The sequence below is a fragment of the Heliconius melpomene genome, chromosome 15, assembly GCF_056956725.1.
Source record: "Heliconius melpomene rosina isolate 202511_hmr_F chromosome 15, ASM5695672v1, whole genome shotgun sequence".
Classification (NCBI taxonomy): Eukaryota; Metazoa; Arthropoda; class Insecta; order Lepidoptera; family Nymphalidae; genus Heliconius; species Heliconius melpomene.
This window is the reverse complement of record NC_140403.1, coordinates 6,490,089-6,510,147: the sequence shown is the minus strand read 5'-3', so window position 1 is coordinate 6,510,147 and position 20,059 is coordinate 6,490,089. Positions and strand designations below refer to the sequence as shown.

The 20,059-nt window shown below is 33.5% G+C and overlaps 1 protein-coding gene across 1 annotated transcript in view; it reads right to left on the bottom strand.

The window, feature by feature from the left end:
* Positions 1–20,059, bottom strand: part of stet (rhomboid serine protease stem cell tumor) — a 72,583-nt gene that overhangs the window by 3,565 nt on the left and 48,959 nt on the right. The window contains exons 6-7 of the mRNA XM_085198116.1: positions 1,077–1,189; positions 231–348 (exon numbers count right to left, since the gene is read on the bottom strand). Of these exons, the coding sequence (XP_085054242.1) occupies positions 231–348; positions 1,077–1,189 (231 nt within the window). The remainder of the gene's footprint in view (positions 1–230; positions 349–1,076; positions 1,190–20,059) is intronic.

Genomic DNA, 20,059 nt, shown 5'->3' with positions numbered 1-20,059 from the left:
TACAGATGTACTAGTGTAATTTTTTTTAAGCTTTTAGGGGTGGACACAGGACTATTCTGGGATAGGCTCGGATCACCCAGCCCCCCTATCTCTACTCGATTCTGTTGGAATCAGAGTCAATAGTTAAAACGTTTTGCATGTATACGTATATCGATCTTAAAGTCTATATTAGTTTTGGCAAGAATACTCAATATGCAAAAGGAACCCTATAGTTATTTTACTGAACTTACCTCTAATAATGTGACGCAAATAATAAAGAAGGGCGGCGGACAGCATGTGTAGCGTTCTTGGTAGTATTTACGATCCCTCTCCTCTGGGAGCACTTCCATTGCTACGAGGTGCACCATTCTATAAGATAATCAATTAAATATTAGTAAGATCTAAACAAATCTAACAAATCTTGCTTGTAACAACAAGTAATTGTACTTTTATAACTATATACTGAAATCTAATTTAGAAAATTACAAAAATAAATCTCTAAGCAATGAATAAGAAATTCATTACTTTTCCGATATTAATGTGGTTTTATTGCCGTTGGGGCAATTTATAAACCGTTTTACAACAAGAAAGCACAGTACATGACAGATTGACACGACAAATACATATAAAATTTTGTAGTAACGTCAATAACAACTTAGTTTATTAAGAAATGAAAAAAAAAATACACTAATAATTTTGTATGGTTAAAATTAACTGAAATTTTTATTTGTTCATGTTCCACTTGTAATTTTATGTATGCGTATGAGACATGGTTCCTAGTGGGTATTGTATTGACGTCATTACAATTGCAGTCATAGCATAGTACATTTAATAAATACTAACTTTTTGGTCGATAAATAATGACAGCTGGAAATATAATGTTTATTATATATTTTTAAAATTTTACCAGTTTTTGATATGTAAGCACTTTATAAAATAATGCGAGTTTTTATAGTTTTCGTACATACTTCCGTTCCTCAATTTCCGTTTAATTCTGGAGGTTTTGCGTCGTTACCAGAGCGAGGAAATGAAGATAATAAATATTTTATTTCCTGGAGTGGAAATCAAATAGAATATAAACTTTATAGTATATTTACCTGGCAAAAAGTGTGGGATCTTCCAATAAAAGATGAAAGTCGTTTTCAGAGCTGACCTCACGGTCTCTTTGATGCACTGCACATCTATAGCTGCGCGTGCGCTTTCCGCTCATCTGTGAACAAAATGTATAAAAATAAATTAAGGATAAGAATATTAAATTAATTTATGCGTAGAATATCCTCATAATTTCATAATAAATAATAATATTTCTTGCTTGAAAATCTAGGCCAAAATAGAATATAAAATGACTACTAATTCAACTAACCGCATTTACGTACGAATATGTTTACGAGAATACAAGCGGTAAATAAACAAATGACTTTACAAATGCGTTACACACAAGAAATATAAAAGGGTAGTTTGCATTCAATTTCTTTGAAAGTTTAATGTATTTTTTCAATTTTTAGTGTTTCGTACCACTAAAGGAAACAGGCAATTCTTCTGTTGACCTATTGTCCTAAAATTGATACGGAACCCTAGATGGGCGAGTCCGACTTGCGCTCAAAATATTTTTTTCATTCGTATCACAATTAGATAAAATTTATTACACATTGTATTAAATAAACTAGAAAATTTCGTTTGTGATCCTATTTTCTAAGCTGTGTGCCCAGAAAGTTTATGCCTATGATTTAGATTTTGGACCAAAATATTTTGCGAAAATAAAAATTAAAGACAATAAAAAGAACTTAACCATACATATTAAAATAATAGTTCTCGGTGCTATGTTCTCCTATATATAATAAGTAATAACATATTATTATAAATTAAAATTTATTTACTGCAGATTTAATCACTGTCTGTATTTATATTTACCTACCTATATTACAATAATTATTTTAAGATTCTTTCAATAAACTGAAACATGATAATAGCGAATAGGTAATGGGAGTTCCACCTGATTGCAACGTGCCTCCTTTATGTTTCACATAATATGTAGCGGCGCTAAATACTGTGGTTACTTTAAATCTAATTATCTTCGACGTTAAAATACAATTTTCCCAGTAAACAACTAATAGAAATTAATGTGAACAAGTTTTAAATGGTCCGAAGTAAGAACAATTGTTTTTTAACGTAGAGACAGTTATAACATTCACATGACTTGGTGAATTTAGTTTATAAAGTTCTTTTTTAGAAGTAATTATAGCGGTAAATTTGCATTTATTTTAAATTTAGAGTTAGTTTTAAGAAAATTGTTCTATTGGTATTTGATGCCAGTCTTGGCGCAGGGGCATATGTGACTGTAAACACGACAGGTTGTGGGTTCGATCCCCATTTCTTTGCTCTGGTGTCGAAATAAAGCGTGGCGCTTAGTTCCGCCACTTAACCCTCCATTCCTGAATTCGGCGGAAAGTTGGGAATGGAGAATATTAGATACCCTCTGCCTACCATGCTGTGTGCGGGATACAGTGTGAACCTAATTTTTATTTTATTTTATTGATATGTTTTATTACGCTTACTAAGCATCTGGCTGGTAATAATCTAGCAACCTTACTTTCAGTACAAATTCCTATTCAGTCTAGCACAAAAAAAAATACTTATAATATAAAATAATAATACTGGCAGTCAGGCGTCGCGAGGGTGGATTTATGTGATGTCGGCAGTCGGCAGTCCTCTGGCGGGACCGGCGGCGAGCTGGCGCGCGTCCAGCCCTATCGAGTTATCGACCGCCAGAGCGCCACCCCGCGACAGCATCGACATCGATAAACACATTAACCGCCTTTTAAACTTATTTTGAGGCTATTGTTATTTTAAGCATTGTATAGTTTAGCAAATGAGATTGCGGAATTGTGGGAAAGATTCTTAAATTAGTCGTCTGATCGTTTAATAAAAACTGGGCTGGACTGGGCTAGTTCGATTCCTACTTAAGGAAATGAAATATTTTCATTTCTTCGCTCTGGTATCGAGGCAAAGCGCGACGTTGGGTACCGCTACTCAAAACGGCGGAAAGCGGAGAGTATATTGTCTAAACACTAGGCTACTTCGTGCGGGATACAGCGTGAAATTGAGAAAAATAATAATAAAATATACATAACATTTATATCTCAGCCAATGCTCTAGCTCTTAATGTCAGTTCGCTGTACTCTTTGCCACATCATTTTCGACTCTAATTCATAATTACGAGAACACTAATTTGGATAATTATTCTGAGTGTTGATTCTAAGTTTAGATAAATATAAAAATTATTCGTTTTCATATTTATCGAAATTTTGAATAACTGCTAAACCTCCAATAAACTAATGAGGATTGTGCGTACTTAAAACACTAAGCAGACGAGGTTATTGTTTTTCATATAGCAAGGTTAAGATACTCCGTTCCTCATTTTCCGGCTTTGTGTGTTGAATGGCGGAACTCTACGCCGAACTTTATCTCAACACCAGAGCGCAGGAATGAAAGAGGAAAAATATATTAAATATTTCTTTCCTCCGAGTGGGAACCGAATTTCTCGTGGCCTTTCGCCACGTTTGGCCTCTAGCTTATACATTGGATTAAACATTTCGTATAAGAGTAACTTCTTGGTTATGGGTAACGGAGTGGTCAAGCAGGAGTCACAGGCACAAGTTACCAAGTCCCCAAAACTCTTATCCACAGTACTGTCACCGCAGTCGTTCAACTCGATTTCCCACGGCTGAGTGTCCAATGCCAAAACCTAAATAGCCTAGACGCGCGGCAGACGCCGGCTATATCTGTCGCAGCGACTGTGCGGATGTGCCTGCTTACATTTTGAAAATGGTGACATTTTCAAACGGGTACATTCATTATAGGGACTCTTATTATATTGCTGACCCATTTTTAGTAAGCACGAATTTGGATCATTTCATATTTAGTACGTTATTTAGAGAAAAAAGAAACAACGAAACAGACAAATAATAATCATCCATTTTTTTTTAAATTAGCGACCAAAGACAATATCTATATTCTATGCATTGAAAACTAAAGCTTTAGCCAATTCTATTAAAAATGCTTTAAATTGATATAGATATTTTTTTATTTTCAACAGATTGAAATTAAACAAATAGTAAATGGTAAGGGAAGTGTTCTAAAATACATTAGTGTAAACGTCATTTAAAACGGTTAAGCCGCTTCCGAGGTTAGCATGCAGAAACGTACGGATAAATAAACGAATATAAAAAAAATCATTGTTTTGGATTACATATATTACATTTATAAATGCCAAAAATAATAGATTTTCTCATACATCATCCATGTACAAACTACAGCCACTAATGAATTATAATTTAAAAAGTAAATAGTAAAGAAAATATTCGATCAAAAATAGCCTAATAACTTTAAAAATAGTTGTCAGTCAATATTTAACATAATACCTAATAGGCCTATGAAATAAAAAATCTTTCCCCCAATTTTGAGTTTCGTTACGTTGACAAAGAGAGAAAATAAAAATAGTTAAACGTAATTATTCTACTGTGTAGTAGATCGAACCCACAATCAACGTAGGTACAATTTTTTTATAAACATATTGCAAAATTATAGATTTTCTTAAAGCAAGCTATAAATAGTTATAATAAAAAATAATCGATATTGTGACAGAACAATAAATCGATACGGCACGGATATGTGCGGGCGCTGGCTGGGCTGGGCTGGGCGCCAGTGGGCGCATGAGCCCGACGTGGGCGCCGCCGCGTGACTCACGCCGACATCCGACACGTCCGATTCGTATCCGGAACCACTAACTAAGCTATTGCCGTCTTTCCTAAGAGCGCGGGCCTACGCGACGCAGTGCACATTTCAATAACCCACAGGCCACACTATAGTACGGTCAACAAGTTGTGGTAGCCTTGAAGTTGTAGATGTTTGTGCAGATTTGATTTTAGGATTTTTGTCTTACTTTTGATTATTTTCTTTCCGAGTGAAAAATACGCAAAAGTTTAGAAAACCTAATTTCAGGGCGGCCATGACTGGTTGATCGTACTGGACAATCATATTAGAACTATAATTAATTAAATTTAATGAGGTCTTCGTCTACTTGTGTCCATCATATTTAAGTTAAAATAACATTTTTGGTATCATAATTATGCTAAAACAAATACCTAAATATGTTAACTTAAACTCAGGTGTGGTGATTCAATAATTCCAGTTTTATAGTTCATGACAACTTTGCGCATTTATGTTTTCGAATTATTTTATAACCTATTTATTAAATTTCATAAAAAAAAAACGTTTTGTATCAATCATATGTAGAGCTGGTGCAGAGTTCCAGATCCCTTTTCCTTCAGGTATTCAAACGGAGGAGAGAGAGACGGAAGGAGAGATGAGAAATTATCTCGCATATTAATGTTGTATTTTAGTAGTTAACTGTTGTGGGCACGTGAACGCTGGGAGCGTTCCCACGCGTCCACCTCCGCACTATTATGTTCTAATCTTTTAAAGTCTCTTTGCATTATTACGACGCTGTGAAAGTTCGGCATATATATTTTGCAAGCGAGAAGGCCGCCAACTTAGTAAATTGTATAATTAGAAGTGCCTATAGGAAAAGGATACGGATCTTAACTGACATTATATCCGTAATATTGTTTTAGACAAGGTAGAAAAGGAAAAACAGAAATTCTTAGAATTAGACCAAAATTTTTTTGGTAGTAGGTACCAATTTTATTTCACAATTTAAATTTAATTTTTATATTAGTAAATTGAAATGAAAATAAAATTTTAGATTTCCAATACAATAGTAAGTAATACTTTTTGTGTATAAATTTCATCATTATCAAATAATTTATATAGTGGATTAATCTTCCTTATTAACTTCGACACGTTATGACATGTTCATGGCGATTGATATAAAGAACCAATAAAAATATTATTGCGTCATATTATATTTGGGAATTAAATAAGTTATTTCACACAAGTGACTACTCGCGTATCTACATTAAATCTTTTTGTTCATAAATTAAAGTCGGCATAAGCACCTTTATGTTTATGTACGTAGTAGAGCGTTATTAGTTAACTTGGTGAGTATTGATTTCGTGTTACTAATTTTACTCTAGACCTTGTACCTACATAATTTACAGAAGTATATTTCAGTACTCGTGTTATATAAAACTGCTTTCTAATATAATTAGAATGAAACTTCTGAAAATTACTATTAAAATGGTTGTAATAAAATGTTTAATTTATTGAACTTGAAAAAGAAATTGACATTTAAATGAAAATTCTATTTAATCAATTATTAAATATACTAATATTTACGATTATTAAGATTAAAAGAAAAATAAAGACATTATACACATTATAGGTACTACACATTATACCTACTTAGGTATACAGAAATGTACTTATAAAATTATTTAAATATTTCGCAATATAAAAAAATGTGATTAAACATTCAAAATACTCTAATTAATTACTTATTTAAAATATGAAATTGTTTATATATGAAATTCTATATAATAATAAATAAAATAAAGTCATTTTACAACTATTTAAAGCGTATGAAATATCTTAAAAATTGTATATTTATGTGAATTTAAACTCAATTGAATCACTTTTAACATTTTTAAATTTTAATTAAATCGTTTAAAATAATTACGATTAATTCAGTACACTTTATTTAGCGTAGAACATTAAAGAAACAGTATTTTCATCTATTCAAAGACTATATACCTAATTATGCTTAACCTAGTACCTATTTTATGTTTTCAAAATATTACAATTAATAATTTAGACAACAGAATTATTCGTTTTTCATTGTATACATTGTAGTCATTTAATATTTTTATGCACAAGCAATATATTTATTTTTGTAACTGTCAAAATATATTTTTTTAACTTACCCATCCTGAGGTAATTTTATTTTCTTGTTACGTAAATTAACGTTCTTTTAAACCATATACTATTTTCACAGCACCTTGTAAACGTCACTTATAAATGAGGTAGATAAATACTTGTTCGTATAGTTTTGGTAAGTTTACTTTATCGGAATTAAAGACGCGAACGCTAGTAGCAGCGGTTGAACGTGCGAGCAACACAACCTCCACCCACGGTGGCTCGGCGCAAACTGATTTTGCCGATGATCGTCTGCCGGTGCCGGCCGAGTTCTTTTTTTTTTTTTTTGAGGTGTTTTTTACTGTCAGAAGTGGTGGTTGGTATTTGAGAGGGTGGTTCCGGTTCCGAGGGCGTATAGATTTACAATTTAGTTTTTGCTTTTGTAGGTCTTTATGTTCGATAGCCTAATCGTATTTCTAGGTGGATTTTAGATTACAATGATATTTGATTTTTGTTATTTGCCTTCTAATAATCATAATAATAATGCTCATATAGAGCTAGTGCTTTACGAAAATTTCAGATTTATAAAATGATACTAGACCTTTATTTTTTTTAAATAAATTTTAATTTCTAATATAAATTTTCTATACATATATTGATAAAAATTGTTCTATCGGCAACAGGTTAAATTGCTTGAAAATATTGACAATTAAAAAAAAATCTATATGTATTTAATTATCACGTTGTATATCCTCATCAGCCTAAGAACTTATATTATGGTAATACTATGTTTTATATGAACATTAGTTACGGCTACAGTTATAATATATGCATGTATTATATTTAATTGTAAAAAAAACCGACCAAATAAGATGCACACTTTAATATTCTAATTACTTGTATGCACTGTACAGTATGAGTGTTTTAAAATTTTGAAATAGATATTAAAATTTATATATTTATAATACAAGTACGAGGATTTTAAAAACATGATTAAGTTTTATCTTAATAAACTCATATAGGCACGCAATACCTCCAGAATTCGGCGGAAACTGAGGGATGGATGTATCTTAATGGGAACAGAATGTCTTAACAATAGATTTCTAGGTCACCTCTGCCTACTCTAAAAAAACCTATCTGTATCTTTAATATCGGATTCTATATTCGTCTAAAGCTAATAATACTTAAAACAGAAACAATCCAAATATAAATAATACAATATTGTATTCTTACGTGTGTAATAAACTTTCATTTCGTAGTCTATTATCTTACTGCATACTTTACAACGTCTAACATCTGCAAAGGATGAAACTTTATCAACGTTTTATGTAAATGGTAATCCATTCCAGATGTCAAGAATTGTGAATAATCAGTTTTAGTCAACTGAATGCGTGTCTCAGGTAATATCGAAAAAAATGGAATAAAAGTCGCGCCCACGAGTAATACTTATTATTATATTTTCAAATATTAGTATATATGTACCTATTTGCAAAAGTAACAATATTTATATTACATTATTATTTCAGTCGTGCCGCAGCGACAGGTTGTGGGTTCGATTCCTATTCGAGGAAATGAAATATTTAATATTTTCATCGTTCTAAGGTCAAGGCATTTGTTTGTAAGGCGTTGAGTGTCGCCACTCGGGTGCGGACGTCTTAACACTAGGTTTTCCCCACCTATCCTGCTACATGCGAGATACAGCGTGAAGCTAAAAAAATGGCATTTCAAATTTTAATTACAAACTTAGTTGAGTTTGGCAAAAAATGTGATCCCCATAACGACATTTCACGGTTTGCTAACAATTCCTTAAAAGCTTATCAGCTGACACATGGGCCAGCTATTAGCAAAGCCAGGTGGGCGCCAGGAGGTTAATTTGTACAATATTTATTCGCAAGATGGCGTCAACACAAATCGTAAGTCATTATGGACGTCATTCTTTGAGGTGCCTGCCCTAATGGGGTTTGATGTCTGATATGGATAAATAAATAATTTGCTTGTTTTTTTTCCCTTAGGGTTCCCTACCTCAAAAGGAAAAAATGGAATTCTCATGGATCGCTTTGATGTCCGTCTGTCGCGTTTTGTATGAAATTTGAAGCGTAATTAAAACCTATAGGTTACTTACGGAAAAAATACAAAAAGTGAAAAAAATATAAGTATTTCATTTTTCATTAAAATTGGTATGGAACACTCGAAATGCAAGTCCGACTCACATTTAGCCGGTATTTTTTAATTCAAAGGCATGGGAGACTGGTAATGATTCCTCTCATATGTAGGTACCTATATTTTATGGGTACCTACACTTTGTATATAGGTAGGTCCCAACCTATATTTATTTTTCTATAAAAGTAAATCGTATGTTTACCAATCGAAACATTGAAAGTAATTAGGAAATCATTGGAGCAGCTATTTTGGGTTATTTAAACAAACGTGACCTGCCCCTGTTTAGTTTCTTTGAGAATTAGATAAACCAAAGTATTATTGAAAAGGTAGGTATCTTCTATACCGTTTAAATATACCTATTATTACACGAAATGTTGGTGCTTAAAATGATATATTTTGTCATTAAATAAATATAAGCTTATCTATGTCTTATTTAGTTTAGCAAAGAAACAAATGAAAAGAAACATGTTCACGACACTGCCTTTAACAACTAGGTACCTAAATATTTCTGTATAATTTTCTTTTTTTCCTTTTTTCTTTTTTTACATAATTATCACTCGCTTTAATAGAAATATTAATTAAAAAAATATGTCTTATAATATTTTTTCCATTTATTTATATAAACATATCAAGGAATTATAAAAATATAGATTTATATATTTTGTCATTAAATAAATATAAGCTTATCTATGTCTTATTTAGTTTAGCAAAGAAACAAATGAAAAGAAACATGTTCACGACACTGCCTTTAACAACTAGGTACCTAAATATTTCTGTATAATTTTCTTTTTTTCCTTTTTTCTTTTTTTACATAATTATCACTCGCTTTAATAGAAATATTAATTAAAAAAATATGTCTTATAATATTTTTTCCATTTATTTATATAAACATATCAAGGAATTATAAAAATATAGATTTATATGGAAAGGGAATCATGTAACGGGACTACATTGTACCCTGTTCGCTTTAGTTAACGACCTCAGCATATGGCGTAGGCTGTCGTATAATTATCAAAGTTTTCGATAATCCACTTCAAACATACACTCGTTCCCCTTACTTCCGGTATTTTTGTACAGTCATTATTACTAGGTATAACAAACCATATATACCATACAAATGTTTTTTCCCTATAGTTTTACATTACGTATTTCTGCAAAATATTAGCTATTGCCTATAAAATACTTCTTTATGTCCATCAAAAATATGAAACGAGAGCCAAGTTAAATGGACCAAAAAATGGGAGATCTATACGGTGCTGGGGATAAAATTCAAGGTTTCACCTATTAGTGAAGTTGAGAACGAGGCCGTACCTACTTAACATTTTACTATAATTAATTTGTTCTTTTTGCATATAAGATCAACAAAAAAAATGGCGAAAACAAATAATTCCAAAACGACATTAGATATTATTATGATTAATTACTTCATCGTTGCCAATGCATCTTCATATAATTAGCAATTTTTTTCTGAACACTAAAAAGAAGGTTGGTGTCTCGCTAAAGAGAATTGGCCGCCGCCGTCATAATTTGAACAAATCGATTTAGATCGGGCGTACATCAGGCGGCTCTTTTGTCCAATGATTTAGTAGCGCCGACAAATTGGGCCTTCCTGATCCACTTAACAGCGATACACCGGTCCTGCACACAAGCTGATGCAATTACAAGGATTTGAGTTTAAATGGCCAGTAATTTTTATAATTTAGCTATTTGAAATACTGGACTTAGGATATAAAATTTCAAGAGCTATAATGGATTTTCTATATAATTTTCTGTCTTATATTATGTTATACGGATGTGCACCGAATAAGGCAAGTGGCTAATCCATCCATAAACCACTGGAGACATCGAAAAGTTGCTATATCATGCTTTACATATCAAGTTTTTTTTTTCAACTATACGCTATCTCCAGTACATAGAAGGTTAAGCAGAAGAAAAAGGTTAAGGGAGCCATTAAGGGAGCGTTTCACTCATCTCCACTTTTTGCTTCAACATCAAAGCGATATTTCATTCCCATGAGTGGGAATCGAACCCACAATCTCTCACGTTTACAGTCACACACTTACGCCCCTGCGCTACAACTGGCCTCAACATATCAAGTATTTCTGGAGAATAGATGGTTCACGGTAATAAATAGGCCAAAGAGAGAATGACCAACAGATTAAGACGAGAAAGTGACTAAATCAGTGATTCATATATTACACCACGTTACGCACGTCTATTGCTGAAGTGACTGACCGGCCTTGCCGCTCGCATTATTCGAAATTCGGTGACGTCGTCGCGCGTGTCTGTCCTCCAATCATGTTGTTAAGAAATGTGATAAGCTTGGGATCAGTTTTATTAAACCTGATCTAAAGCACTAATAAGGAGAGTTTTGATTCTAACAAAAATATTTTATTGATACATTTTATACATGAGGTCGTTTTGGCGCAAGGGCTAATGACATAAGCGTATGACTGTAACGCGACGATTGTGGGTTCGATTCCTACCCGGGGAAATGAATTATTCAACTGTTCGCTGTATCCCGCACACAGCAGGGTAGGCAGAGGGAACCCAATATTAAGATACTCCGTTCTCCACTTTCCGCTCATATTTTTCATTTCTTCGCACTGTTACTGCTGCTACCAACGCAATGCCATGAAAATTCAGTGAAGGATAGGGAACGGAATGTCCTAACACTAGGTTTCATCTGCTTTCTATATACGTGATACAGCGTGAAGTGAAAAAAAAAAGAAATAAAATACATGTAGACAACATTGCGTGTTGCAAAGTAGAGGTATAACGTATTATTGTAAGGTTCATTCATCAGTCAAAATAAACAGAAAAACTTTTCTTATAACCGATCTGATTTCCATAAAATGGATTTGTAAAAAGGGGAAGTTCGTTGAATAATAACCCGAGGGTATTGTTATATATTGTAAGCTAGTGCAATGAACGTGAAAAACATCGTTTAATAAAACGAAGACGATAGGATATTGCTTACAAAGAGAAGTTTAAAACCAATTTAATGACTTTCTAATTGCCATAAGTACTTATGTTAAAAAACTCGTGGAAAATAGCAGTTTATTCGAATACTAGTGTATTTTATAGGATATTCAAGATATATGAGTTGTGAATAGAAGAAGAATGTGCATTACATATTCCAAAATATAAAAGCACGATTTTTTATTAACATAAAAAACGTTATATTATAGTTTCCTTAAAGGAAAAAATGAAACTCATCGAGGCTATGTAAACTTGCTCCCCAAGCGAGAAATGATCTTCTTACATTTCCCTATTATTTGAGTTCCACCACTCATCAATGCCATTGCATCTCGACGGAAAGCGGAAAACAAAATGTATCGACACTAAGATTTCTCTGTATTCCTAAGATAAAGCGTAAAGCTGAAAATAAACATAGAAAAAACTGGACCGTTTCCGAAATTAGAACAAGAAATCCACGACCGCCCGCGGCTGCGCTACTGACTGCACAATGCATGCACCTACACCGCGTTCTTCGTTGTTATTATGAAACACGCAACGTTGAACCGTTTATTCAATTTAACTTATAAAATTATGTTATTTCACAGAATTTGAAATCGATTTCGCAATGTTTTTAATGTAATTTACTGATTTATTAAAAAAAAATAGTAGTATATGAGTAACAGCAATGTTAATCATTAGGTATGCAATACATATGTGATCTATAATATATTACTTTTGTTTTAAGATTAGTAGGGAGAGCCTAGTTTCAGAATTAACTACCTACCTACTCCCCTTACAGTGCGCCATAGGAAAGGCTTCAAGTTTCAACGAGTTTTGGATTATCGATTTAGTTTATTGTAAAAGCTCTACTTCTAAGCTTTCCTAGAATTAAGATACATGCTTTTACTTTATTTACATAAACTTATGATTTTATATAATTTTGTTATATTACTAAGCAATAATTTTCTGGCTCTAATTAACTTTTGGAGGTTTTAATATGCCACACTTTGCCATGTGATCGGGAAATGCGTGCAAGAATTAAGAAATTAAAATAACGAATATGTCGTTCCTCCGACTACAGATTGAACCCATAACTGACGCGTTTAAAAGCTTGTACCTGCACCACGACGCGTACGGTCCAGATCAGCTTTAAAAAATACAATAAGAAGTAAGTGTAATGAGAATTAAACTAAATGAATATTTTCAAACGATAGTAATAATTGTTATGCTGTAGCCATTTCGTATCTAAAACATAGGATTGTTCCCTCTGACAATGGATGAATATTTATTATGATTAGATGTTTCATTAGACAATGAATGAATGTGACGAGTTTCGTAGATATAAATATCAAATGACTTCATCTGTATATTTATGTCTATTCAATGAAAATATTTAGACGTCGAATTTTTTGTCCAAACATTTTTGCTTTCTCAAATATTTTTAGTTTTAACTATTGCACCTCTTTAATTTATTTTTGCATTTAAAGAAATAATAATCCTATTAAAAATATAAATATGAAATACGAGCCAAGTTAAATGTTAAATATTGCATCATTCTTAATTTCGCCGACAGAAGAATGGGGAATCTATGTGGGTGCCGAGTTCTATATTAATTCGGAATAACATTTAAGCTAGCAGGTTTTAACAAAAGTGATAAATTTAATGCATATCGACTAATTGGTTTCCGACTTATGAAGGCCTCAAAAGTGAAATAGTACGTGTAAAATACACATTGTACGTTTCCATTTTTTTAACTTGGCGCACGCCAGTGAGTCTATCACTGGCGTGCGCCTTAAAATTTTTTGTTAGTTGTTATCACATTGTATTTATTATACTTAAATTTACATTATACTAAGTTTTTTTTTAATGATTTGCATTACAAAAAGCATATTGCTTCAGTGTTATCACGATGACGAGATGTACAGACGATTATAAGGGACGCCATGTTGAGGGTATTCAAGATTAAAGCCATCTCTTAAAAAATAGTTTCTATGCAAATGTGTATCTCGTGCCCACGACAGGCGATATTCGGCAGCCTTAATTATTTTTTTCAAATATTCAGATATTATGACGTTTTTTCTATAAGTTTTTGTTCTTCGCTCTGACGGGTGCGTGCCAGGTGGTCTCAAAAAAAAAATTTTGCTTGCTGTAACAGCTTGCTTTCATATAAAGTGTAATAAATTTTATTATTAAATAGCTCGTCTATTACTTATACGTGAAAGTTAAAAATAAGAACAGATTTTATGTAGGTCTAACATTTACTTATAAGTACTTGTATTCGCTGAATTTTTTCAGTAACATTATTGAAATACATTTATACACAGATATGATACTTCTGTTGAGTTATAAAAATTTTAATTCCTACTGTAGATATATATTTAAAATCTCTTGAAACATTGATCAATTTACAACTTTATGGAATGTTCTTTTTGGTTACTTTATAGTTAAATTTAGGTTATGAAAATCAACGAAATAAAAAAAATCCACAAACGTTTTGATTTATTCACCGAAACCGATTGGCGTGTGCGGCTGGCGTGAGCTGGTGCGAGTGCACCTGCTTCACAACTATCTGGTCATTAGAAGGCACGGAACCTGCAGAAATTCTAACTTATTACTTACAAAACCCTCATCGCGCTCCATGAAGTATGAACTCGATCGAAGAAAACACTTAGGGAGTTTGGCCTTACTTTTGTGACCACACATAGTCCGATTTTATCTGATAATTGCACCTCTCGCGATGAATCCTTCATTAAGGGCAGTGGGGTCGGGTGGGAGGAGGAGGCGTGAGGACGGGGGACGACGGGGGAGGACAGGGGAGCGAGTGTGAGGACACAAGGACACAATGGGCGCCCCCCGCGGTATTGTGCGCTAATGTATGCGCGTGCGGCGTCGCCGACAGCGGCCGCGACGCCACAACACAAACATTTCAACGCATCTAATTTATTGTCGTGTCGCAGTCAACTGCGAGCGCAAAAAATACTGTCTTAAGGTACAGCTCTGCAGCCTTGGAAATGTCACGTTGCCTGATGATAACGAGAATATCATCTTGTTATTGCCAATATAAGTCGTTTTTCATAGTATTGTAAAGGATGTTTAGATTGTGTTTTTTTATAGTATTACCCAGAGACTAAAAGAGAAAAGAAGAAGTAGATCATTATTCGTTTCTTTTATAAGGTCAATCAATATTTTTTCTCCTGCCAACTTTAAAGTAGTTAATGATGTATGCTAAATACAAAATTTTCTAGAATTATAATTTATATTTTCATTTTATAAAATTATACTTAAATATAAACTGCATAGCATTTTTACATGCAAGCTGTGTACGTAAGCAAAGATTAAAACAAGCAACATATAAAAACAATTTTTAAGATATTTTTTAAAAATAAATATAAAAAAAGAGAAGCTGCACCTTAACAGACCTGGGCCCAGCACTGACGGTGGATGACTCAGTTGTTGAGAGCAATTTTTGAATATTATAATAATATGTAAACTAGTTGTTGTTCGGTGAAACATTCAAGACGTCGCGTCGTCCATAGACACAATTAGTGACGTTTATTAGAATAACGATTGTATTTGAATGAATGACTGTTGTATTTAAGTATTTATAATTTAAATATTACAAATATAACAAAGGAAATATAATAATAACAAATTAAATTAGTTTAATGTTGATATTATATAATATTCTATGAATACATAGTAGTTAGTCCAATTTATTTTTCGCTTCACACTGTAGGATAGGCCGAGGGAACCTGTGATAATAGTGTCAAAATACTCTGTTCTCGTTAAGACACTTTCTGGAGACATTGCGTATTTAGTGGCGGCACTCAACGTTGCGTTTTACCTCGGCCCCAAGCAGCGAAGAAATGGTAAAATATGAAATACTACTTAGACAATATTAAATATTATTTAAGTACATTTTATATAGGTAATATAGGCACAAGTTGGGCCACCCAGCCGTTTCGTATTCGTTTCGTTCTGCTCTTCAATTGGTAGTTGCAAAAACTGCATTTGCATAGAGCGCGATTCTTTGATAGAGGCCACCGCGAACTCTCTACTCTCAACGGTAGAAGTACGAAGATTTGGATAAGACATTGAAAGTAAATCTTTACATGGTAAGCTGATGCCGTTGTGGTGCAGTGGCACAAGCATGTGACTGTGAACGTGAAGATATGGGTCCGATTCCTAATAGTGGGAATGAATTATTATTTATTAATAAATTCATTTCTTAATAATTGTGGAAAGGTTAAGGCAAGGCTCGGCGATGAGGTTTTCAATCACAAAATGCCTTGCTTATTATCAGCTATTTTATTAATTATAAAAATAACAATATTGATTAAAAAATCCCTATTTCATGTCTGGAAAACTACACAGCTATTGTGTGAATGTGGAAATTGAACCCTCAACCATCAGGGGCATCAACCTGCCCCTGCGGCACGACTGGCCTCAAATATTTTTTAAATTTTTATTTTAGCCATTAAACTATATTTTCAAATATAATTATTTATAACAATAGCAATATTTACTTAAAACTTGCTCGTATTCACCTCGCTCTTGGGTAGCAGTGACGAATGTAGATGCCACCCACTATACGCACGAACCCATCTGCTCAGGTCGAACAAATAAGATATTTATTTACTTTCTTGTTATTTTATTTAACATTCTTAATTGAATACTTTACGGAATTAAATGAAAATAAGAGGGAATATAAACGGGAAGTTCGGGTGGTTCGTGCCCACCTCAGAAATTTTACCTAATAATAAAAAGTTTGCCCGAAAAATTAATAAGTACACATTAACACGAATATATCTGTTTAAACGTAAAGTCCAGATAGCATCTCTAATTAGAATATACCTAATTATTTACATAAAACTTAAAAATATGTGATAGTTATTTACTCTTAATAATTAAAAATAAAAGTGTAAACATCACAAATTGTCATTATCGATCTACGATTAAGACCATAAAATATTGCAATAAAAATTATTTGTTGGTGACTAAAAATGTACCAACATTTCCTACTGTCATCAATAAAAACTTACGTAGACTTTATTATATAATTAAAATTTAAAGTATTAACATATTTAGCATAAATCTTATATTTCAAACAACACACTGAGATATTCCAACAAGTATATCAGCGGACCTACTTTGTATAATTACAAAATTATCATTTTTTCAGCTTCACACTGTATCCCGCACACAGCAGGATAGGCAGAGAGAACTTAGTGTTAAGACACTCCGTTCCCCACTTTCTGCCAAATTCTGAAGGCATTGCGTGTTGACTGTCAAACTCAACGCCGCGCTATACCTCGACAACAGAGCGAAGAAATGGCAATATAAACGTAAATAAATATTTCACTTCCTCAAATGGGGATTGAACCCACAACCGCCACGTTACAGTCACACACCTTGTGCCGCTGCGCCACGACGATAAATTATAAAATATAACCAATTAAAATTCTCGAGTACGCAAATCCAAAGTAAGCTCTGATGCGGGGCTTAATTGGCCGGCGTGTAAATTAGAGGACAATATAAAAATATACCGGCGGCGGTCGAGGGTCTGATCGGCGATCTCGAATAATCACCGCCATACTAATCTGGTTCGCACGAAAAGTGACAATGCGAAATGAGAACGAAACGAATTATATGTAAATAGTTAAGCTTATTTATTATTTCTTATTATTATAATTTAACGTAGATAATCAAGGTTAAATTATATTGGATGTTGTTTTGCAGGTTCTCGCTGTATGCATATTATTACACAGTGACATAGCAGGGTAACCAGAGGTCCTAGTGTTATGATACTCCGTTCCCCATTTTCCAATTCTGAAGGCATTGCGTGTTGACGAGTTTTTCCTCGACACCAGAGCGAAGAAATGAAAACATTAAATATTTCACATCTTCGCGCGAGCATCGAATCCACAACCAGTCGCACACGTGCGCCACGACTAGTGTCAACTTTCAAATTTTTTCTCAACAAAAATATTCCAACAATAGAAAAGAACGCGTTTCCATAGGCTTCATTCTTTTTTTCCATTAAAATTTTGGCTAAATTCTTCGATTGAATACCGTATATGACTGGTCCATTATAACTGCATTCCAGAGTGAAATTATTTATTTTGTGCGGGCGTGAGTTACCGGAGAGCCCGCCCCTTCGTTACTATGTTAATCGGGCTACCTAAACGGTATACCTGTTCTAATGCTCTACCATAAATAAATAACACAAATTAAAATACTTTTATTTTTACAAATGAATTGAAAAAAAAAACATATTCCCAATTTTTAATCTCAGTAACTAATAAAAATAAGGTTTATTTGTTAAATATTTTCTTGATATCTTTATTAAATATTATTATAAATATCTATATAAAAGAGGAAAAACAAAGATAAGTAACACAATTTAATTGGTTATTAAAAAGAGCATATATCACTGGCCACGAAGTGAGGAGACGAAGGCGCGTGGGAGACGAGCTCGGACACGCCCCTTCATTAACATGCTAATGTTATCTGGAGCTGCGCTTACGCCGCCGGCGTGCGTTGAATTTATATTATGTGATACAATTAACACTAGATATCGAATTATCTGAGATTAAACGTAATAATTATTTAATTTAGGCACAGGGAACCTAGTGTTAAGACACTCCGTTCCCCATTTTCCTCCACATTTTTGAAGCATTTCGTGTTGTTTCGTGTTCGCTTTGCCCCGACACCAGAACGAAGAAATGAAAATATAAATTTAAATAAATATTTTATTTCTTCGAGTGGGGATCGAACCCACAACCAGTCACGTTTAGAGCCACACTTTGTGCTCCGGCGCCACGACTGGCCTCTATTTGATTTTATTATTTAATTTATACTGATTTTTACTTCTAAATTCATGTATAGCATATTTCTTACCAGTTAAAAGTCTCATCGAAAGTAAAAGGTATATTCATAACAAGCTGAACCAAAATATTATTCTATTGATTTTTTTTATAAATTACATTTACTAAAACAAAGATGTCCAATAAACATAATTAAATTAATCGTTAATAGTTTAAATATCAATATAAAAATTAAAGCGATAATAATGAAGGCCATTTTCAATTGGCCGTGGTGTTGGGGACCTGCGTGTGGCCGTGAGGCGGGCGGCGACGATGCTGGCCGTAATGTATGCACTCCGGGGAGGTCCTCCACTCCACGTGGGAAGGAACCCACATACACTTTTCTCTTTTACCCAATAATGGGTGACTGGGACAGGTGCCGTATTTGGTATCGACGTTAGGATGGTCTTACGCCTACCTTTAATTGTCATATATGCTAAAAATCTTTAGTAAAATGTAACTAATTATTGAAGTAATAGCACTCCTGAATATTCTGATAGAGTCAAGCGTAATTGTGGCGCAGGGCCACATGCGTGTCACTGTAAACGTGACAGGTAGTGGGTTCTATTCCTACTCGGGAAACTTAAATCTATCTATATATATAAAATCGAAAGGTCACTCACTCATCACGAAATCTCAGAAACTACATGTGCTAGGAATCTCAAATTTTGCATAGGAGTTACTTATAGGACGTAGGTGCTCGCTAAGGCGGGAATTTGCAATATTCGACTTCTAAGGGGTCGTTTTTGGGGTTGAAAGTTTGTATGAAACTTCGTTACTACAAATGCTAGGAGTCTCAAATTTTGCATGGACGTCACTTATAAGACGTAGGTACTCATGGAGACAGAAATGAATAATAACGTAGTTTACGCAGGCGAAATTTTCATTAAATCTTTGAGAACACTAAACACGAATTGCCTCCAGAATTCGGCAGAAATTAGGGAACAAAAGTCTTAATGAGTACGGAGTGTTTTAAGGCAGCCTACCCTGTCTACCCTGCTATGTGCTGGATACAACGTGAATTTAAAAAAATCTGATATTTTTGAGTTAATAATGTTCAGGGGCACAAGCGTGTGGTTGAAACGCGATGGTTGTGGGTTCGATCCCCATTCTATTTATTTACGTTTTTATTTCCATTTCTTCGCTCTGGTGTCGAGGCCTCCAGAATTCAGCAGAAAGTGGGGAACGGAGTGTCTTAACACTGGGTTCCTTTTGTCTACCCTGCTGCGTGCGGGATACAGCGTGAAGCTGATGATGATGATGATGATGATGTTTAGTAC